Source organism: Lampetra fluviatilis, chromosome 18, assembly GCF_964198595.1.
Source record: "Lampetra fluviatilis chromosome 18, kcLamFluv1.1, whole genome shotgun sequence".
Classification (NCBI taxonomy): Eukaryota; Metazoa; Chordata; class Hyperoartia; order Petromyzontiformes; family Petromyzontidae; genus Lampetra; species Lampetra fluviatilis.
This window is the reverse complement of record NC_136292.1, coordinates 1,328,831-1,349,599: the sequence shown is the minus strand read 5'-3', so window position 1 is coordinate 1,349,599 and position 20,769 is coordinate 1,328,831. Positions and strand designations below refer to the sequence as shown.

Below are 20,769 nucleotides of genomic sequence, written 5' to 3'. Positions count from 1 at the left end.
GACCAGAGACACCGTGCAATGGATCGGGCGCCCTTTTCGGTTTCTTATCGTGGAGCGTTATCGATGGACGCTGCAGCCGTCTTGACCCGCTTTCGTTTCCCTGCTCAGGAGTAAGTGCCGCTGAACTGTCGCCCGATTTGTATCTCCTTGAGCAGCCAGTTAGAGAAGACAACTGTCATATATGAGCACCCTTATTAGGCATTCAACCCACGGCAATTCAATGATTTGATGTTCATCGTGATGGAATTAACCTAGCATTTTTTGGTCTCGCCTTAAATGGCTTTGTTGGTATTGTTTGTTAAGTCAATTTTTTTGGACAGGCTTATTAACCATCATCAGCCTAATAGGAACATTTGCATAATGGGAAAAATAATAGTTTTCACATGGACAATTCTATGCGTGTATTTTGAGCATTCTCATCGATTTTTTTTCATTAATCACGAAATGCCTTGTCAATACCAACACCGATGCTGCTGATGTGCGATATTTTAACTGGCGACAGAGTTTTTTAGCCCTGACCAATTCCCTAAAGTCGAAGACACTGCATGAGATGCATTATTAATGGTGGGCAGCTGTTGCTTGTTAAACCAACTGGCCTTGTCTTCTTTAATCACTAGCATTGTTTCAGATTTTTTTTTTACCTTTGATTTGTACTCTTGAAGCTTAGACAAATAACATGCCACGGTAGGGTTAAATGAAGTGATGCATATCTTTATTCTTCATGTACAATGCAATGTCGCTTTTCATTATTAAAAACAGTTTTCCAAAATCACTCTATTCCACTCTTTGCTCACCTTCTTTTCTCATCATTGAGGTTGCTCAGGTGGCCCAGCGGGAGCGTGCTTGCCACTTTGTTGCGGAGGTTCACGGTTCGAAGCCAGCGGCCACCATGGTTAATACTGCGCTGTGCATCGACCATAAAAGTACTACCTGCCATCTGCTTCACATCGGACGTTCAAAGGTCCCGTTACACCGTTTGCAAGAGTAGGCCACTGCGTGCCAGTGTCGTTGTCCAATTTACCAAACTGAAACATTTTTACTTAATTGAAATTGACTTAATTGGAATAAACCTAGCAATCGTCCTCACCCCCCCTGAAAAAGACGTATGCGATTCAGTGAATCTTTCCTCGGTAATCAAGCAAAATAATAAATGAACATTTTCTCCAATCTGCCTTCAGTAATTGCCTTAGGTACATGTAATCTGCTGTGTCTTTTCGAGTTGTGTCCTCCAACTTAGATTCTTTCATCACGGGACCTCCTTTGCCAGTACCAAAATATGAGAATAGGTGTTCCCCTTTTTTCTGGCAACAAAACAGGTGTTAAGATGTTAAAACACCAATTTGAAACCTTTTACGAGGAATCATGTCTGCATTAACCACAATATTTGTGTTCAGAATGCAAACAAAAAACATACTCTGATAATATATGCATTGTCTTTGAAACTGATTGGCTCACAAGTGACAACATCACATTCACCCCCTTTATTTAAGACCGAAACAGGAGGATTTCTCCACAATTCTGGCTGTCGCCTAATGAGGCTGATTGTAATTACCGGTGAAATGTCACAGTACTCGAATTGTAAATGTTGTGGGTTTACTATCCAACACACCGTTGTGCTGAACTAGTAACTAATCGGCATTTTCTGTTTACTTGACCAGCCTTACTAATTGGCTGTCGGGTGGTGGCGGGTTTTAACGACACGTTTATGTTTATGCGCTCTAAGCCAAAAAATCCTCTATTAGGGATGCCTACAATGTGGGGAGGCCGTCAACTTGCAGCGGTGAGATCATGGCTGCTTTCACAAAACACCTCTGCGGAATTTTAAATCCACTTCGAAAGTTCAACTCCGATGAAATCTGCTAACGCAGGTGTTATATGCGTTGTTGCATCGTAATACAGTGGGCGATGGCAAAGGCTCGGTAAGACCCTTCATCCAGCAAGCCTGCTTCAACGTTGAATTTGTAGTTATCGACATTCAAATCCTCGTGGGTCCAACGACATTTCCCACTTTGCCGATGTGCCCGAGTTGATTGTCCACCATCTCACCATCACCACGGTGGCACCAAATAACAAAACGATGGAACACGTGGAGGCCATAACGATTTACATTTCACCGCCTTTGGGCCTGAGAATAGTTTTTTGTTTTCTTTAAAGGTGGTGACCACAGCGTGCACCAATGTTGCCTTGGAAACGCCTGTGACTGCTACCTAGGCATAAGTGAATGTCAAGCTTGCATTCTGTGCTTGTTGGAAAAGAAAGGCAAAAGGCAAGTTGCCTGCATTCTGTGTGCGTGCGCGTGTGTGCGTTGAGCGTTTATGGGTGTGCAAGCTTGTATGCGTGATTGTGGTTGTCATGGTTGGTTGGAGTGGTGGTGCGGTGGTTAGTGCACTCGCGACGAACTGCGGAAACCTGAATCCGATTCCCAGCCGTGCCTAATATCCGCGACGAATATCTAAACCAGTTCTGGCAGCTCCTTTAGGTCATCTCAGCCACAAATGAGGATCTGTGCGTCAGCGTCAGACAACGGTGGGCAGGCGTGCTCCTGGCCACCCCCCCCCCCCCCCTTGTGCGCCGTGATGGCCTCCACAGGGGCTAGGTAACGGCACTTGTCCCAACAGTCCGTCCGGTTTCACAGGGCAGTTTTCTCGATTTTATTCGTGTCTGTTTGGTTGTCGTGAATGCCACGCACAAAGTGTGGTGTGGAGCGGTGGCACAGTGGTTGGCGCTACCAACCCGGCGACCTGAATTTGATTCCCGGCCATTGCTGACGTGATTGGCGAATGTGTCTCGGGCTTCACCCGACGTTGCATTCTCATACAAGTCAGCACCGCAGGGACAAAGGTGGCCAACGGTGATGCTGACCATACCCCATCCCCTTTTAGGCTGTGGCAGCCTTCATAGGTCATCGCTGACAGTACTTGCCCCGAGGTTCTGTATAGCTATGCGGCGGTAGACCTTTGTCTTTTATCTTCGGCTTGCATGTGTGTGCGCGGTTGTCATGTGGCGTGCGAGCTGCTTGCTAATTTTTCCCGAGAAGGGAACTCCCACGGAACGCTTTGTTTCGTTTCGACTTTTGCCCACGCGTCCCGTGCGGGCGCTAATCCCTCCGCGGCGATTTTGACACGGCGGTGGCAAGCGCAGAAAGCGGCCAGCGGCGGACACGCGAGGCCACCGCGGGTTCCCTGCAAACCGCCGATAAAAACTCTGAGCCGTGCCATCGGGCGGCCTTCGAAGCCAAATGGGTTTTGAGAGCGGCGGCAGAGGCTGTGTGTGTTTGTACACGGCGAGCCGAGGCTTGCGTTTGTCACTGATGTCGAACAGATCCAACTGTTACACTCACTTGACCGCTAATTCTCGTGCCGCGTGAATACCTAAGCCACTCTGTTCTCCTTCAGTCGTAGCTTTGGGGTCGTATCTCTTGTAGGCCCGTATTTGTTATTCTCAAAGAACGATGTGATTGAGAAATTCTTGTCCAGGGTTATGAGAAATGGTTAACTGAATAGGAGATAGCTAGCTGTAGGTTTCAATATAGAACTAGCTTTGCCTTAGTCTCCTGGTGGACTCTTACCTCGACCATATTTTATCTTTGTTTTTTTTCTCTCACTCTCAAGTCGCTTTCTGTCGTTAAGTGAGATTGCTGAATTTCTGCATTTGCATTTAGTTTAATCGGGGTTTAATTTCAGCTATTAAGCTTTGCAAGCACATTTTTTTTCCAGAGTGGGTTTGCTTTGTACTGCCACTTATTGTCAGAGTCATGTACACAGCAGGATCAGACTTTCGTTATACGGAGTGTGTGTTTAGACTGCAGTAGAATTCCTCTTATCCGCTGTGATGTGGGGAAGAGGTGGGGTGCGATAAACATCATAGCCCACATTATCCGCGGTGTTATCTGCAAAAGAATAATTGTGGATACTCACAAATGTGATGCATGAATCACATTTGCATCCCACACAGGTGAAAGTGTCATTTAGTTTGAGTCTAAGCCAATGATGGGGGTGAGCGTCCATGCTAGAAACGTTAAACAGGATGCTAGAGTTAGAGCAATGGTATTATTTTTCATCCCTCCCACTCCTCTCTTGTCATACACAAATGTACAACTGCCGCAACTGCAAACGTGCCAAGCTTGTGGAAACAGAGAGAGGTGGTAGGGTGGCATGAGCTAAAGCCAAAAATGACACATGGTGCTTTCTTGAATTCGTTTAAAGCCAAATAGGGAAGTAATGCATGAAATGATATATTTTATGGAAAACAATAACGAAAATACAAAAATTTAAATTGGGAAATTGATTTAATGCTTTTCAGCCCCAGTCCAAGTACTGGATTATAACAGCAAAATACTTTGAAAATAGTATTAAAACAAGATCTTTAAAAAGGAAACAGTTATGACCATTTTTCTAAAATTGCATAACCACCTTGATTCACCAAACTTTTTAGAAAGCAGTGTGAATAGCTTTGAACGTTGGCAAGTGGTAAAAGTGTTCAACTAGACAGCAGCCCGCTGCTTCGTCAGTAGGGTTGGCAAGTATGCGGCTTACTTGCAACACACAGCAACTTAATGTCCGTCACCTATTGAGGCAATAATCAGGGGAATGACTTTAACAGTCAGCGGCACCGCATTCCAAAAGGTGCGCACCCGTGGCTTCTTGTTCGGTGATTAAAGAAGAAGAAAATCCCTTGCGTTATTTATACACGCACCCTGCCCATCTCTTTGCGAATGTTTTAACCGCACGCACGCCGCCTCGAGTCATGGGTGTGAATGTAACCAGCTGGAGATGTCAGTTCGTCTGGGCAGAGGACGCATCCAGCATTGTCTCGAGTCCCCCATCTTTCTCGAAGACAAGATTTATCAGGATATCTCTGATCGTGAATGTTCGTTGACGTGTCACTCTGAACTCCTCGAGGCACGGCGATGAAGAGGCAAGGGGGCAAAACATGACGATGCTCCTCATCGACGATTGCCGGCGAGTCTCCACACCAGCAGAGCAACCCGTTGTGTCACAGCAGTTATGCGCGGATCGCGTGTGGTGCGGTCAAGTGTGGGTACTCCCATCGCCAGCGTGGATGAGTGGGGCAAATTCCTTCTGCGGGAGGTCACTCAAGGGCTGTGCGAGCGGCGGCATTTTCCAGCAGCGGTGGCGGGAGCGAGCAATTGCAGGGCTGCACATCACCTGCGGTCTGTGCGCCACCAGCCTGTAGCGCTCGCTCCAAGAAACTTGCGAGCCTGTGTCCGCGTGTGTGCGGGGGAGCGGTGGCGCAGTGCTTAGCGCGCTGCGCGACGAACCCGGCGAACCGAATTCGATTCCCGCTCACGGCCAACACCAGTGACGATTATTTGAACCGGTCCTGGGCCTCCCCTAGGTAGATTCAGCCTCAAATAAGTACCTGGTGCGGTGTGTAAACAGCGCTACTGGTGAGACAAAGGCGGTTGGGCCACCCACCCCCTCGTGTACTTCACTTGCCCCAACAGTATGTTAAGGCTATCGGGAGATCTTTGTTTTTTTAAAACACTTCTTTTGCACCGTACACAGCCAACCGTGCTAATCGGAGGTGCTCGGGAAGGACAACAGACTAAACACACCAAGTGGTTCTAAAGAAATGAGTTTTCCCATCTGGAGATCTAACACTCACGTGATACAACTCCTGGAGTGCTTTGACTTTCATTACTGAACTCGCCGAGAGAAAACAAAGTGAAAAACAGTTTGTGGAATTCGCCTGACCGGCCCCGCTGAATGATTGCCCTGGTATCCCGAGCGGGGTGAACTCTCTCAGCGCAACTCCTTGTTAAACCGGTTCCCTGCCACATTGTGCACCGCCTCCTCTTCGATCAGCTCGCACCATGAAAGAGAGATGATGATGATAATGTCAGCCGAAACCTTTTTTTTGCGATGGACTTTCTGGTCCTAATTTTTGCGTAAGTTTTGTGAGTTACGTAGAACATGTTTACGCATAAACACGTGTGTTTACAGAAGCACTGTACAATTGCACTTTTACTCTCGCTCCAGCTCGCTGCACGCACGCACACATGTTGCGAACTCGGACAGTCCTTGATTTAGCAACTTTAAAGACAACACGTTTTGACTTTTAATCACATTTATACACGTTCAGTATATGTTTGTGCGTATTCGTGGGGAGTAGTAGTCGTCGTGGTAAGCGCGTTGTACTACAAACCCAGCAGTTCGATTCCTGCAGATGATATGGGCAACATCAGTGGCAGGTATCTGAATTGGTCTTAGGCCAGATGACAACTGCCTCGTCTGGTGTGCAGAGGGTCGTGATGTGGAACCCAACTCTGATGCCTGCAGCTTTGGAGTTTGCATGTTCTCCCCGTGGTCGCGTGGATTTGTATACGGACCCTCCGGTTGGTCTCTCCACGTTTAGTATCAACATGCTTTTAGAGGATTTGGCTGCAATACATTTCAACACGATAAGCCACTTCGTTGAGCTATAATTTGTGGCCAGGGCACTTTTGACAAAGACCCATATCTCCCAGCGGGCCTTACCTGGTAAAAACAAAACATAATTTAGACTTAAATGAGAACATGAGCACTTGAGAGACGAAGGCTTCCGAGCGCTGGTGCTGGTCACACCACCCCCTCGTGAACCGCACCATCCTTGATAAAGGCTCGCGAACAGCACTTTCCCAAAAGGCTTGAGGAGGCTACACAGGTGACCTTTGTCTTTGTATAGTTTGGACCAGCTGCAAGCGCAAACTAAAGAAGCAGTGGGTTCTGGTCTCGTACTTGCTGAACTGGTTGACAAAAACAAAGCCTCTTTGTTTTGCGTTTCACGCAGGCATACACACACACACGCGCGTGCACACACTCGTGTCTCGTGCTTCCTCCAAGACGCGCACGTGTGTGAACACACACGGACAAACATGACTGCAGCACATTCACTCGGGTTACCATGTTTGAAATGAAGAAAAGAAGGACAACAATCGTGTACAACAATATATATTGTTTTACTTTAAAGAGTATATTCTTGCAAATAGGTGTTTGGGGCCGTCCATAAATGACGTCACGAACCTAGGGGGGGGGTCAGACATTTGTGACGATGTGTGACGAGGGGGGGGGTTTGAGAAATGTGACGTCACATCAAAATGCGCAACTTTAAATAAATATAGACAACACGTTTTACTTAATTAAATAGACTTTTTAATAAATGTTTTCCCCTGCAACATCAGAGTGCAGCGCCACATTAAATACGCACTACAATGACAATAGTTGAAAGCGATTTGAAGCGAGGTTTTATTTGGGGGGGGAGGGGGGCAGAGCTTTGTGACGTCATATTTGAGGGGGGGGTCTGACTTTTTGTGACGCCGTGTGACTAGGGGGGGATCAAAAATAGTCCAAAATCGCGTGACGTCATTTATGGACGGCCCCTTTGGAGTCATGACATCTATCCACGCCAGATATGTAAAAGAGGCAAAATTTAAACTCGTACACATTTCAGAATTGCTGTTGCGCCGTGCCGTGGAAACTCACTCGTTATGTTGTGGAAACTCACTCGTTATGTCGCACATGGGGAAATTGTCATGGTGATAAATGAATCAGAATCTGGATGTAGACCGGAAGAATCCGATGAGCTATGAAGCTCTTTTCCAGTTGTCCAGTAGGGGCAGCTCAGCAAGTTACAACAGCACCTCCCATGCGGTACAACCCGAGGAAGGAAAAAGATTGTTCGTACTACACGTCTAAATTATCGGACCAATTGGTCCTTCCAACTTCGTGCTGTTTGTGTCGCCTGAACTCATGTAGACACAGTTATATTCACACACACACACAAACATATATTTTATTATTTGTTGCCATAACTTGTTGACCTGCACCGACTGGACATCTGCGATAAAGAGCATTAAAGCTCATCGGATTCTTCCAGTCTAATTAAAGATTCAGATTCTAAATAAAGATTCTGATTGTATGGATGTACCTAGAACTTCCTTTGCACCGTACGTAGCCAACCACGCTAATCGAAGGTCATTCTCCATCTCCACCTCCCAGAGAAGGAAAAATTAATTCGGTAGAGGTTGTCGGCATATCCTTGTTTCACTTTGGCAGTCTTAAGTGGACGCAACTTGCGTCAGCACACAATTGAGTCTACACGTCCTGCCCACGTGAAACAGGTGCCGCTCACCGTTGACCATGAACCGAGCCGACACGGTTACACTCGCACACGTGCACAGTTACACACACAAGACAGACAGCACGCTTTGTAAGCTTCACCTATGACTGGTGGTCCTGCACGTTGCCACCTGTTGACACATTCACGGTAGTGGTGATGATACATAGTAATGATCCAAGGCGATGTTGTTAATCTTGTGCAAGCTTCAATACATCCGCTATTGAAACAAATTTTGACAGACACAACTTAGGAGAACAATATTACCCATCGGTATCTCGTTATAACAGCTGAAGAATCCAATCACTTAACGATTACAGTGCTCTACCAATTATCAGTTCGACTATTCGACTCGTAAGGGTGACACGAAAATAGTAGGATGGGGGTGTGGGGGATGTCGCCTCCATTCCTATGTGTGCCGCTGGACGGGAGGTGATGGGACAGGATTAGCAACATCATTGGCATCATCATCCACTTCGTGATGGGCGTGATTTGGAGAGGGTTTACCCCCTTCCTGAGAGAAGCATATGTTGGCGATGATAAATTTTCATCGATTAATTGACTCTAATCCTTCCATTCCAAGGGATTATAGTGCAGTATCTGCCTTGCTTCTGAAGGCCATTGCTAGTTAACATGTAAAGAAGTGCCTGCGCGCACGCACACACACAAAACACGCACATGCACTCTCACACAAGGTTGTAAGTGTTGGGGCACAGCTGTGCGGGTCTCTGTGCCAGGGCCGTGCACATGTAAATGCCAGATCGGTGAAAATCTGCAAAAGCAACAATTAGTGTGTGTGTGTGCACTTTTGTAAATTCATGCAATTGAAACAAAAGTGAAAAATAAGCAACTAAATTGTTCCTTGGTGACTTGCTGCGAGCGAGCAGCTTATTGCTATGGGATTGCCATTGTGACTGCCAAAATAAAAATAAAATCATTGCTCCAGGATTGAGTTTCGGTAAACACTACGCTGTAGTGTGTGTTTTATTTGGTATGGTCTTCATTGTTGCCAAGGTGAATGCTAATTAATGTGTGGCAGCTGCTGTATCTGTATTGGTACAATGGACCACATAGCAAAGGGGCATTCGAATTGTGCCAAAACTGCAGTGACACGATGCTTGCAAATAGACGACAATATGAGTAAACGACTACGCTTGATCATTTCCCTGAACTTATCGTGGCAGGAAATTGTAAAGTTTTTAATAAATTACAATATCATTGAAAGTTACGTTTCTTTGGGCTCCTTTAATACATGTGTTCGGCATATAATGATACGTCGATGAATTGATTCACGTAGATTTTAATATTTACAATGTGTGCATCGAATCATGCATGTCTCGCATATAAATGTTTCAAGTTATGTAAATTTAAAGGGAATGATATACACATATTTGCATTCAGGCTTATGGAGCTCATAGAATTGTCCAAAAAACCCAGATAATATTCCTATTGAGAAACAGTGCAAATGAGACAATTGGACGTGCGATGAGATAATAGATTCTGGGATAAAATCGCGATCCCGAAAGGGGAGGTGGAAGATGGCACATTGCATGGAATAGCGATGCCTTTTATGTCGCCAAATAAAATGAGTGGAAAATAAGTGGAAACTCCCTATGAAATCTGATTAAATGTTTTACGGTACTTGATTAAAGTACGTTTAAACACATGGCCACTGAGGATGCTGTCCCATGGTTTCGCGATTACGCATTCGCTGGATGAATGAATGGTTCTCAAATAATAGCTCAGCTAGTGCCTGCGATGGTTATTGTAAACCGCTCTAGCATTTCGCATGCGTCGAGTTTCGTGATGGATCGTCCACATTAGGGCTGCTATAAAATATTTTAAAAGCATTTTTAACACTTCAGAGTGTTGTTTTTCTTTAAAGTATGCACCAAGTATACACCATGCAGTTGAGCACTGCAGCATTCAGGCAAATCAAAACTGTGGCTTCAGGGTCATTATATTTAATCGATGCATTTCATCAAAGTCAGGTCAAGGTATGTATGAAATCGATAACTTAATCATTTTAACTCATGAAGGTCTCACGTTCTGGCATAGAATGAAACGTATACATTCTGGTATTATCTGCCCTTTTTACCTCCCACCAAAAAGTCAGTGAGTTCCCACTCATGTGAGCAATGAGGTTCATCTGTTATTTACGTTCCTGAGCCAGTGGTGGAAATTCCACATTACTCTGGTAGAGGAGAGTCTCTCCATAGGACACCCACTGACGGCTTCACCATAGAACGATACTTATTTCAATCTAGATTTGAAGTTTTCGTGACTGCAGGGATCCATACTCTTTGGTTCTTTCGGTAAAGTCACGTAGGTATAAAATAAAATAAAGTAAATCACGACGTTTCGGGCACAACACAAGCGTTCGTCATCAGGTGGGACAACCACAGCACTTCAGCAATTGTTTCTTTTATCAACCCGAAAGGGATGATTGGCTTAGCCAAGGGAAAAATCGTGATTTTAATTCACAACCTTCCTAAAGCGAACCGCTCACCACTCTACTGCTGACCCACGTTACATATTGCATTTTGAAACACATTGTGAGTGCTACTTATTTTGATCCAGATGACCAAACATAGCATTGACAGGAGTTAGACCCAGTGAGGCTTTCTGGAATATAAAGGACCATAATGATGTAGAATAAGAATTTGCATGTATTCAGTGCTTAAATGCCACGGTAAAGAACACTTGTACCATTTTTGGAACACGCCAACACTATCTTCTTGGTTCTTTCGGTAAAGTCACGTAGAAGGAAAATAATAAAATAATAAAAATAAAACATAAGAAAATAATTCTCACGACGCTTCACCTGAGGACGGCTGCTTGCGTTGTGGCCGAAACGTCGTGAGAATAATTTTGTTATGTTTATTTTTATTATTTTATTATTTTCCTTCTACGTGACTTTACCGAAAGAACCAAGAAGATGAATCCCTGCAGTCACGAAAGCTTTAAATCGAAACGCCAACACTATATTAGAGCTTCACACCAAGTAAGCAGTATCCTGTAGTAGAAGAGGAGCGACTGGGTGTCTCGTGCCTCAGAAGCTGGGCAAGCCGCTCAACAGACGAACTTCAGAGACAGCGTCTTTGGCTCATTGAACCCTTGGTAAGTCGCGATTGTATATCACACACGAGACATCGGGAGACAGCGACTCAGATGGCTCCGACACGTACTCACAATGGACCAGGCCCGTGTACCAAACGTGGCAGACCCAAGACCCACGTGGCGCTAGACCGTGAAGGCCGCGCTGGCGACATCGATCAACCTCCGTTGGGGCGAGGCTCAACGTGTTGCCAAGGACAGGGAGCAGCGGAGGGGAACTCGTTGTGGCCTGATTTCCAATAGGGGATGACGCGGTTTGTAAGAAGATTTCAAGAATCCTATTTGTGCATCATTTGACCAAGCATTCCAAACATTGTTGACAAGCAGCAAACACAATCGCCTGTACATGCACACCCTGCCTGGGTTGTGTCTGGGAGTAGTTTGCCTTTCGGTGCGCGATTACCCGTGAAGGTTCAAATGGCACCATGCAGGTGCGGCTCTATTTTAATTAAATGAGCCGATCGGCCACAAATCATGGTGTGAGACGTGTGCTTTATTCTCTTGGACACTTGGGAACCTTTACAGAACCCTAATTCGTTGGCCTCACGGAACTGTGCGATACTCATTGATCTCCATTGAAAACAGTGCCCACGGTTATGTAAGATCGAGACATTTTTGTTCAAAACGTCTGGCTAACCCAGCAGCATGTGTTGATCAAGCCTGGCATTGCTGAGGCCCAGAAGGTCTCAACCAGTCCACAGTTTGCTTGCTTAAACCATAATGCTGCCCGATAATATTAGTCTGGAAAGACAACAGGCTGATCGACTATAACATCCTATTTTATTTTATGTGGAGATACAGAACACATTGCTGCTGATGCATTATGTGCTTTAACTCATAATGTTCCACACAACAGCAACGCATAATGGGTTTGTATACTTTATTATGTCATAAGTTACAAAACAGTGACCGTACTGTATATACCAAGCGTTGTCAACGTGCAGATGACAGATACGGAAAAACAACAACATATCTCTGGCTCCATCACGTGGCTTAGAGACCATCGATGGCCGTGGTGTTTGTTGTACTGTGCGTGTTGCATGTCTGGGCTAGGTGGGCATTGGTACGCACGGAGCAGTTTGTGACGCCAGCCTCTAACACCACTAACTGTGTCGTTATCTAGCCTGCAAAGCAGTGCTGGATCGCATTTATCTCAACAAAATAAGTGCTACTGCACGGCAGATTGCATTCCATCGTTGTCATATCAGCGTTAACCGCTATCGACTGGTCCTTGGCACGGCATAGCTCCAGTCAAAGTCCGCTGCATGCTTGGGCAATGCACAGGACCCGCCCTGTGAGACTGAATTACCCACCACTTGCTGCTGCTGCTGCTGATGTACTTTGCAAACTTTCTGTAACCCCCCCCCACCCCATATATTTCAAATGCTTCAAGCGATTATCAACTACAGTACTTAATTGATGTTAATTGAGATTTGTAATCCTACTGTCGATGGACATTTAGCACCGATAAGCGAAGAGAACAGGATCCATAAAATACAGATCAGGCAGTGACCCAACCCTGCGGCATGGCCTTGTTTAAAGGGGACGGGGGGGGGACACAACATCTGACGAGGGACGTGACACCGTCAATGTTAAATAAACTGTAAACGAACGTTAAACGCTAAACAGAATGAGTAAAAAAAATCTGATCTGCTTTTGGTGTTCCATTGTGCCAAGATTTTTTCATTTTATGATTTGATGATGGGAATATAGACGGGGTGGGGGTGGGGGGGTGAGCTTTCATCAAGGGGGTGGCTCAACCCCATCCAGCTCCCCCAGCCCCCACCTCCACCCTCGATGTTACTAAGCTGATCCCAGGGATCCACAACTCCCACGGCCACTAAGTGCCATGTTTTTGCGGCCGTGTCACGCAAGCCCACTACGCCACTGCCGGCGCCACCACTGCAGGTAGTAGATTAGCAGCTTGCGTGCAGATAGTGCCCAAGATGTTTCCCAAGCCGGAGAAGACAGCGCTGGAATGTCGATTGGGGATGTTTACATGACGGGCAAATTTTATGCATTTTGAAACGGGTGGTGGGTGGTGGTTTTTTTCTCATTGGGGTCACAGGGGGATTGTGGCTGGGATGCCGGGGGCATGTGGGCGTTTTGAGACTTTGGGTCAACTGCGGTGATGTCGTGGCAGCGTTAGCATGCAGCGTGCACGATGGAGAAGCAGGTGGCTGCGAGGCCACAGCACTGATGCAGCATTGCTGAGAACCTGGGTGTGATACCAAGTGGCCATATACTGACTAAACTGGGGTTTATTGTCTCGCCCCAGTCATCAGTGACTGCACGAAAAATAAACATCGCATTGAATTTTATATTAAATTTTAATTGGCCTTTTCCAGCTCTGTGGATTGATATTACTGGTTTGACTGTAATGGGACAAACCCAATCTCATAGTAGAATGTGTGGGAAAGTGTGCTCCCCCTTCGTATTGTGTGAAAATAAAACGGTCAAACGTTGTGTTAAATAATTATCTTGAACACACTGTGTCTCAGCTGCTCTCCCAAGAGTTCTAAACGGACTTTCACTGTCTCATCACTGCGCTGAGAGTCCACCGAGAATTAAATTGGGGAATAGGCAAGAAAGCAGGTCACGTCCGTTGCCTCTACTGAAGAAGAATATAAGTCAGCCTACTGGGCAGCCTTTTGAGCTGTACTTATCACCCAAACCAGCAGTTACGTGGAACTTTACATCACATTGTAAGGCCTGGGGCCAATTTACCCATTGATGCATCATCACACCTTGTTAATGTGTGATTTAATATTCATTGTGTCTTTGTAATGTTTTCTTCTGGGATGTCATTTTAACGCAGCATTCGAAATAAACACAAGCTTATTATCATAAACTGTTGCCCGTTTACAGAGCAGTAGATTTATTAGGGTGTGTAAAACATTTTCGCGTGAATGGCAGATGGTAATTTAATATGAAATAATTAATTCCTGTAAAATATATAATCATAGTATAATTGGGCAGGAAGTTGTGTCAGCAGCTTTGCCCTAGACTTCGGCCATGAAGATGTTTTACTTGATAATTGCATCTTTTAGTGGAGCCATATTTTTGTTTTACCATGCTTATGCAATTGTGTCACGTTGTGTTGCAGGAAACGGAATGTTTGGAAATCACAAGCATCCGAGACACAAGGACCGGGAAGTATGCCAAGATGCCAAAGGTGAACACGGAGGGGGGAATGCTTTAGTCAATGATTTATGCTAACTTGCTTAATATGCCTTCATCTCTGTGGAAAATCCTAGCAGGAAACAAATCAACCAACCAGTCTTTGCTCGTGCCATAACTCATACCCATAAGCACTGCTTGGGACTCGGTTATCAGTTGGTCGATCCTCGGTTTGTTTTTCGCACGGGTAGAACATCAATGAGTGGCATTTCACCAAGATTGCCATTTTTGGAGCCTTTTGTAACAGCAACAATTGTAACTTTGTCTGCCACAAAAAATACTTAAGAATACTTAAATTCTATGAGGTATAGAATCGACAGGGCAGAGCAAGAAAGGAGGTGCACCATGGTAAGTTGCAGGTTAAGTGACTTCACAAGGAGAGGCAATCCTAGGCAGACAAAACAAACGTCTACAGCAAGGACTTGAACAGGACAAGTCAGAAGTGGGTGCTGCAGCAAGTTGTCAATTGAAGTGATGAATGCATTGCTTTTAAACTATTGTTTTTTTGCACGGAAAATTGATTCATTGGCCGCCGATTTCAAACAGCAGTATCCTATTTTCCGGCCTCCAAAATGCAGACAACTCACTGCAGTGAATGCCTAGCGTCATTTCCCCACCCACCTTGAGCTCAGCTCCAACTCCGTTATAATTTTACGTTACAAAAAATTATTGCATTGAATTAATCGAATCAGTGGTTGAAGAGTTAACCAACGAAGTAAGGGGGTAATCGACTAAGCAAGGTGATGATAGTTTCGGCGTTCCGGTTATACGTATGTTGAACTCCTTTCACACTGTATGTAGCGAACCGTGCCAATTGGAGGGTCCTGAGCTCATTGACAATCGGGTGGCACTGTGGTGCCACATTCAAACATGGGGAATGTTTGTGTTGCTAGCATGCTCATGGTAAGCGCGTGTGTCTGTGGGTGCGGATGGATGCGTCTGACAGTTACCACAATCTGTTAATTCAACAGCACCTGGGTTCCCCCCTCCTGTAACCACCGGCCACAGAGCCTTTGCACTGCATGGGGCCCTCAGAAAGTACACCTAGCCTGGCACTAGCACCATAGTGGTATCACAGCACTAGTGGCTGCTGCTGCCACCGCCACCATGATTGAGGTACCACCCTCTTGGTGGTGTGCACCTATCGCTTGGTGTTCTTAGAACAACAGACTGGCTCCTCACAATGTAAACTGCTTTACGGACTTTTATGAATCTGCACTAACCAATACCAGTACAGATAATGCCTCTTACGGGATGTGTAGCAGTGGGTTCCATGTGTCGCAGGATAATGTTATCTTTGAAGTTGTCAATATTGATACAGCGCTGTCACTTGTACTAGACCAATACCTTAAGTAGTTATGATAGTAGCAGTTGCCAAGGTATTTTTTCTATCGCAAAAAAACATCAACACATTCGTCAATAATACTGCCTTGAAAGGAAACATACATTTTTAAAAGTCAGTTGTGTTTGTACAAGAGCTAAACCCGTTTTATATTATTCAGTAACGATAATATGAAGAATAACAACGAGGCTATTTGTGATTTATTTATCCAGGAAAGCCTCGCTGTGTCTTGATCCTGCAGGATGTTTGGCCAATTTAATTTAAAGGAGTTATGCCATTTGCATGTTAAAGGAGTCCAAGGTTCCCAAAGAGGACATATCCATACAAGGGAATAGCAGAGAATAGTCTGCGAAGACAGCGTGACACTAATTTAGCTGGGCTGCCATCTCCTGCACATCTTTAAATCCGGCGGATTTGGAAACCTCACAAATGTGTGATCTTCCAACCCTTGCCTCCCAAGAGCTGGGTTACAAGGATAGCATGCGCCACCTTGCTTGCTTGGCTGTATGAATAGACATTAAAAATTGTATATTTTTGTTATAATAACTTAAACATTGTTCTTCAAACAACATGAAAATAAACGTTCCAATGTTTTCAGAAGCCGAACAGCAGGCCATGCCCATGACATCATAGTCTGCACCAGGATATTTGAAAATAAATCGAGCGGCTTCATGCTTTTGAATCTCAGCATAGAAATAAAATTTCTCGTCGTGAAAGATGTGAAAAAATAAATACTGTGATTTGATTATTCACGCGTGTTTTTCTTCATCTTTTTTGGTAGCTAATGAACGGTTAACAAACAAGATAACAGCAGCCTTGTGTAACCTCTTCCATGTGTGGCTTAAATTGGGGCAATATTACACTGTGTGTGTCTTTGTCTTTATTTGTGTGGTGAACAGTAGTCTAGTGGTTAGTCTGCAAACCGAGTTTGATTCCTGCTCATGGGCAACACCAGTGACGATTGTCTGAACCAGTCTTGGGCCTCACCTAAGTCGACTCAGCCTCAAATGAGTACCTGGTGCAATGTGCAAACATCGCCACTGGGAGACAAAGGCGGCCGGGTGTGGTGCTGGCCACCCACTCCCTTGTGTGCCACGCCAGCCTTCATTGGTGCTCGCTAGCAGCACTTGCGCGAACAGTCTGTTGAGGCTACACGGGGGATCTTTGTCTTTGTATGTGTGTGCGGGAGATCGTTAGGGTAGTGGTTGGCGCACTGCACAAGGAGCACTGGCCACCTGAGTTCGATTCATGCCCATGGCCAACGTCAGTGATACATATCTGAACTAGTCATGGTCCTCCACTCCCCAAGATCGACTCAAACCTCTGAATGAGTACCTGGGATGGTGGTCAGATATCGAGACTAGGGGGAGAAAGGTGGCTGGGTATGGTGTTGGCCATATGACCCATCTCATGCACCATGCCGACCTTAATTGACGCTCGCTAACGGGGGGGGGGGGTGGTATTTATGTGGCTATCAAGACTAATCATGTTTGTGTGCATCTGCGTCTGTGTCGCCATCCCCGGGAACTAATACCTAATGGAACACATTACCGCGACCTTCTGGACTTCTGGCATCGGGGTCACATAACGTGCCTTTGAGCATACCACTAATCATCATCATGTTAATATTTGATTTGTTGACATGTGTTTGTGCTTAAAATGTGGGAGTGAAGAAATACACACACACATCTGTAATAATCGTTGAAAAACATGTTTCCAAAATGCACTTTTTTAAAAAGCAGTGACTGGCAAGCTGTTCATGTTCCCTCGAGACAATGGCACAGGATGGCACCACGAAAATATTACACAAAGTCACAATATTACGACGGTATTACTGCGGCTTGCTGATTTTAGTTTTTAGTTTGTTTCCCATTATTCTGTTCTACAACTTGGGAACCAAAAGGAGTACACGGATGGGGGGGGGGGCTGTTTGCAAGATCGTGGTGCTGAGACAGTTGAGATTTCTATGGCGTTAGAGCCACAGCTGTATTTTGCTTGGTTGAGCATTTGTCAGAAAGCAAAAGTCATTGTGTTATTGTTATAAAATAATTATAATCCATACTGTGCAGTGCTTTTTCAGTCCACTTCTGCATGAAGGTATCCGCATACATTTTTTGGTTGTTTATCCATATTTCACCACATTGGTGGCGGGGGTCAGCATTGTGCAATTGTCACTGAGAGGAATTCCAAAGTACACCTCGTGTAACAAAGTCAATTTCACGAAACCGTAATGTGTTGCATAATGACAGATTGTAATTTTTATCCAACCGAGATGGCCCGTACATAAGCGAACATGTAGGCATTGTTGTAGCACAACAATAGCACCTATGAATAGTTCTTACTTCTATATAAGGCCTGCAACACTGTAGAATGCAACCGTACCCTCTCCAAAAAACAAGACATTGCAATGATGGCATCATATGTCAGGAAAAGACTCCCCAGTATGAAGGACTGTGCTGGAATTTGCGTGGCAGTGTCTGAAAATATGTAAGGTATGAGTTCACCATGGCTTGGCTTTTGAATTTGACACCGACCATTAATAATGAATGAGATTCGTTTTGTTGTTGTTAGTTAGATCGCCCGCTTTTATGGTTGTGTGATAACCACAGGCAGTCTAAAAAAACGAGCAATGAGCAATCAAATAACTGGGTTTGTTTATCCTTCGGGAGTATCATGTTTGGGTTAGTGTCAGAGTTAGGGTTATACAGTAGTCGTTGTCTTCAGTTGTGCACACGTGTGAGTATATATTTTGTTACTAGCCTTTTGCCCGTCCTAGGATGGAAGCTGTAATATTTACGAAAAAATTGAGCAGAGTATAAATTGTATCTTGTGTAAATTTAATGGCAGTGAATCTTGCACAAAAGTACGTCATCAAACACTTCACTGCAGTTCACTGTAGCACTGTATTAATGGCAGTGATTCTTGCACAGAACTACGTCATAAAACACCTCACTTCATGTCACTGTAGCACTGTATATAACTGACCTTCAATTTGTTCAAATTCACTGCTCTGATACTTTATTCTCCTCTGCTTTCGGCCGCTGGGGTTGAAATAAATTGGAATTCGATACAATATCTGGAAAATCACCGAGAAATATCTATTTTACCATAATGTAGAAGCATACATTAGACTTGCCTTTTGTCTCAAGTGCTGAAGAAATATATAAAGACACCAAATCCACTTTGTTACTGCCTAGAATTATTTATTCGATTCACTTTCAATAAAAAAAACGTCAAACTTAAAGCAAATCTGCGAAAACATATGTCCGCTCGACCTTCTTCTGCGTGAGTGTAAAAATCCACCCGCTCATGAATATTAATGACGGGGGGTGTGGCATGTGGAGTGACGTCACGCGCGTTACACACAGACAGACTTTCTTGACTCATTATAGTCCTAACAGCGAATAAAGCGCGGTGGAAGGGATGATGGCCGATGGTGCAGATGCTGCGTGGAGGGAGGAGGCCTTTATCAACAGTAGATTGACGATGGCCAGTGATCATGGTGATTATGACCGGTTGGTATCTGAACCTGACCAGCACCTCCCCCTAGATCAACTCGGCCTAAAACCAGTACCCAGTGCAGTGTGTGAACATCAACTGGTTTAATAGGTGCTCGCTAACAGCACTTTCCCCCAAGCAGTCTATTAGGCCAAATCACCATTGCGGTTGTCTGTGCCAGCCCCATGTGTGGGGCGCAGTGGGCACAGCGATGGGCGCAGCGCGCTGCGAATCTGGTGACCTCAGCCCGCTCGCCCGCCATGGCTGACTCCTGAGGCAAGTGGAATCAGAACTTGTCCTGGGCCTCCCCTAGGTCGACGCAACCTGAAGTGAGAATCGAACGCCACGTCCAAACGCCGGGCACTGGGTGAGGCGCCGCACTTGCCCCCTCGGTCGCTGTCCCGACCTTGATAGGCGCTCGCCAACACCACTTGTCCCAACGGTACTCGAGGCTTTTCACGGTGTTTGCGTATGCCTGCCAAGTGCAGCCACGTGCGTTCATGCGAAGCACGTGGAGCAGACAGCCCTGCACCCCCCCCCAGGTGGATTGACGCGTAATGTCTGCCGTGTGGCAGGAGTCTGCATTCATTACCGTCTCATTAAAATGCACACTTCTTTATTCTTATGAGCAGAATTAACGAAAGCATCTTATTACCGCTTATCACTTTGACAATTTTAGGCGAGCCCGGACCATTCACTATTCAAAACCGGCACTGCAAATTGATGCCAAAGCCCGCTAACGATAATTCCTAGAGGTAAAATGACAACCTCGCTTCCTTCGCCCCCCCTACCCCACTTCCATTTATAATTCAATGAATAGTCATGATTCATGCTCGTCTCTTGCTTCAAGAGTTGGTTGGTATTTTTTAACACTGTGGTGACTGTTGCGGCCAATAGTCATCGCGGGAAAGGTAAAAGTGCATCCCTGCTGACGGGAGGGTTCTCCACTTCGAGGGAGCTCTGGAGAGCTCTTCTCGAGGGTATGTTTGCCTACTCTTCCATTCTGGCCACGTGTCTTAGAGCAGGTGGCAGTACCCACGTTCAACCCCACCACACACGACCTGTCAATTAAAATAATTGCATTTATACTGCGGAGTGGAACGGGGCGGGAGGATTTAGGAAACATGGTACCTTTGTTAAAACTGCCGTGCCGGGAAGCTGAGCTGGCACCCTGACCCATGCACCACAGCAGTGGCTATCCACTGTGTCTACAAATCAAAACGTACATTCTCATGCGAGCAATTCGATGCGTATATCGTGACCTTCAAAGTATATTAAGCGAGGAGTCAACGCATTGTGATGGCTCTAACAATTCCTCTTGTTAGTCTAAACATGCTGTACGTTTGAAAAAGACGAATGTTTACTTTTACAGTGCAGGCCTCAGCTTATCTTTCTGCGGCCAAAGCGAATCTTTTTTTTGGGTTTGGACACTCAAGCGGACTGTTTTGATTTATAAACGCAGGTTCCCTTTTCGTGTGCGTTGCTTCCCTGTTGCTCACTTCCCTGTAGCGCCC

The 20,769-nt window shown here is 45.4% G+C and overlaps 1 protein-coding gene across 3 annotated transcripts in view; it reads left to right on the top strand.

Moving 5' to 3' along the window:
• Positions 1–20,769, top strand: part of LOC144937062 (1-phosphatidylinositol 4,5-bisphosphate phosphodiesterase beta-1-like) — a 153,735-nt gene that overhangs the window by 45,590 nt on the left and 87,376 nt on the right. For all 3 annotated transcript variants that reach the window (XM_078864300.1, XM_078864299.1, XM_078864298.1), the window contains exon 3: positions 14,342–14,410. In XM_078864300.1, the coding sequence (XP_078720426.1) occupies positions 14,342–14,410 (69 nt within the window). The remainder of the gene's footprint in view (positions 1–14,341; positions 14,411–20,769) is intronic.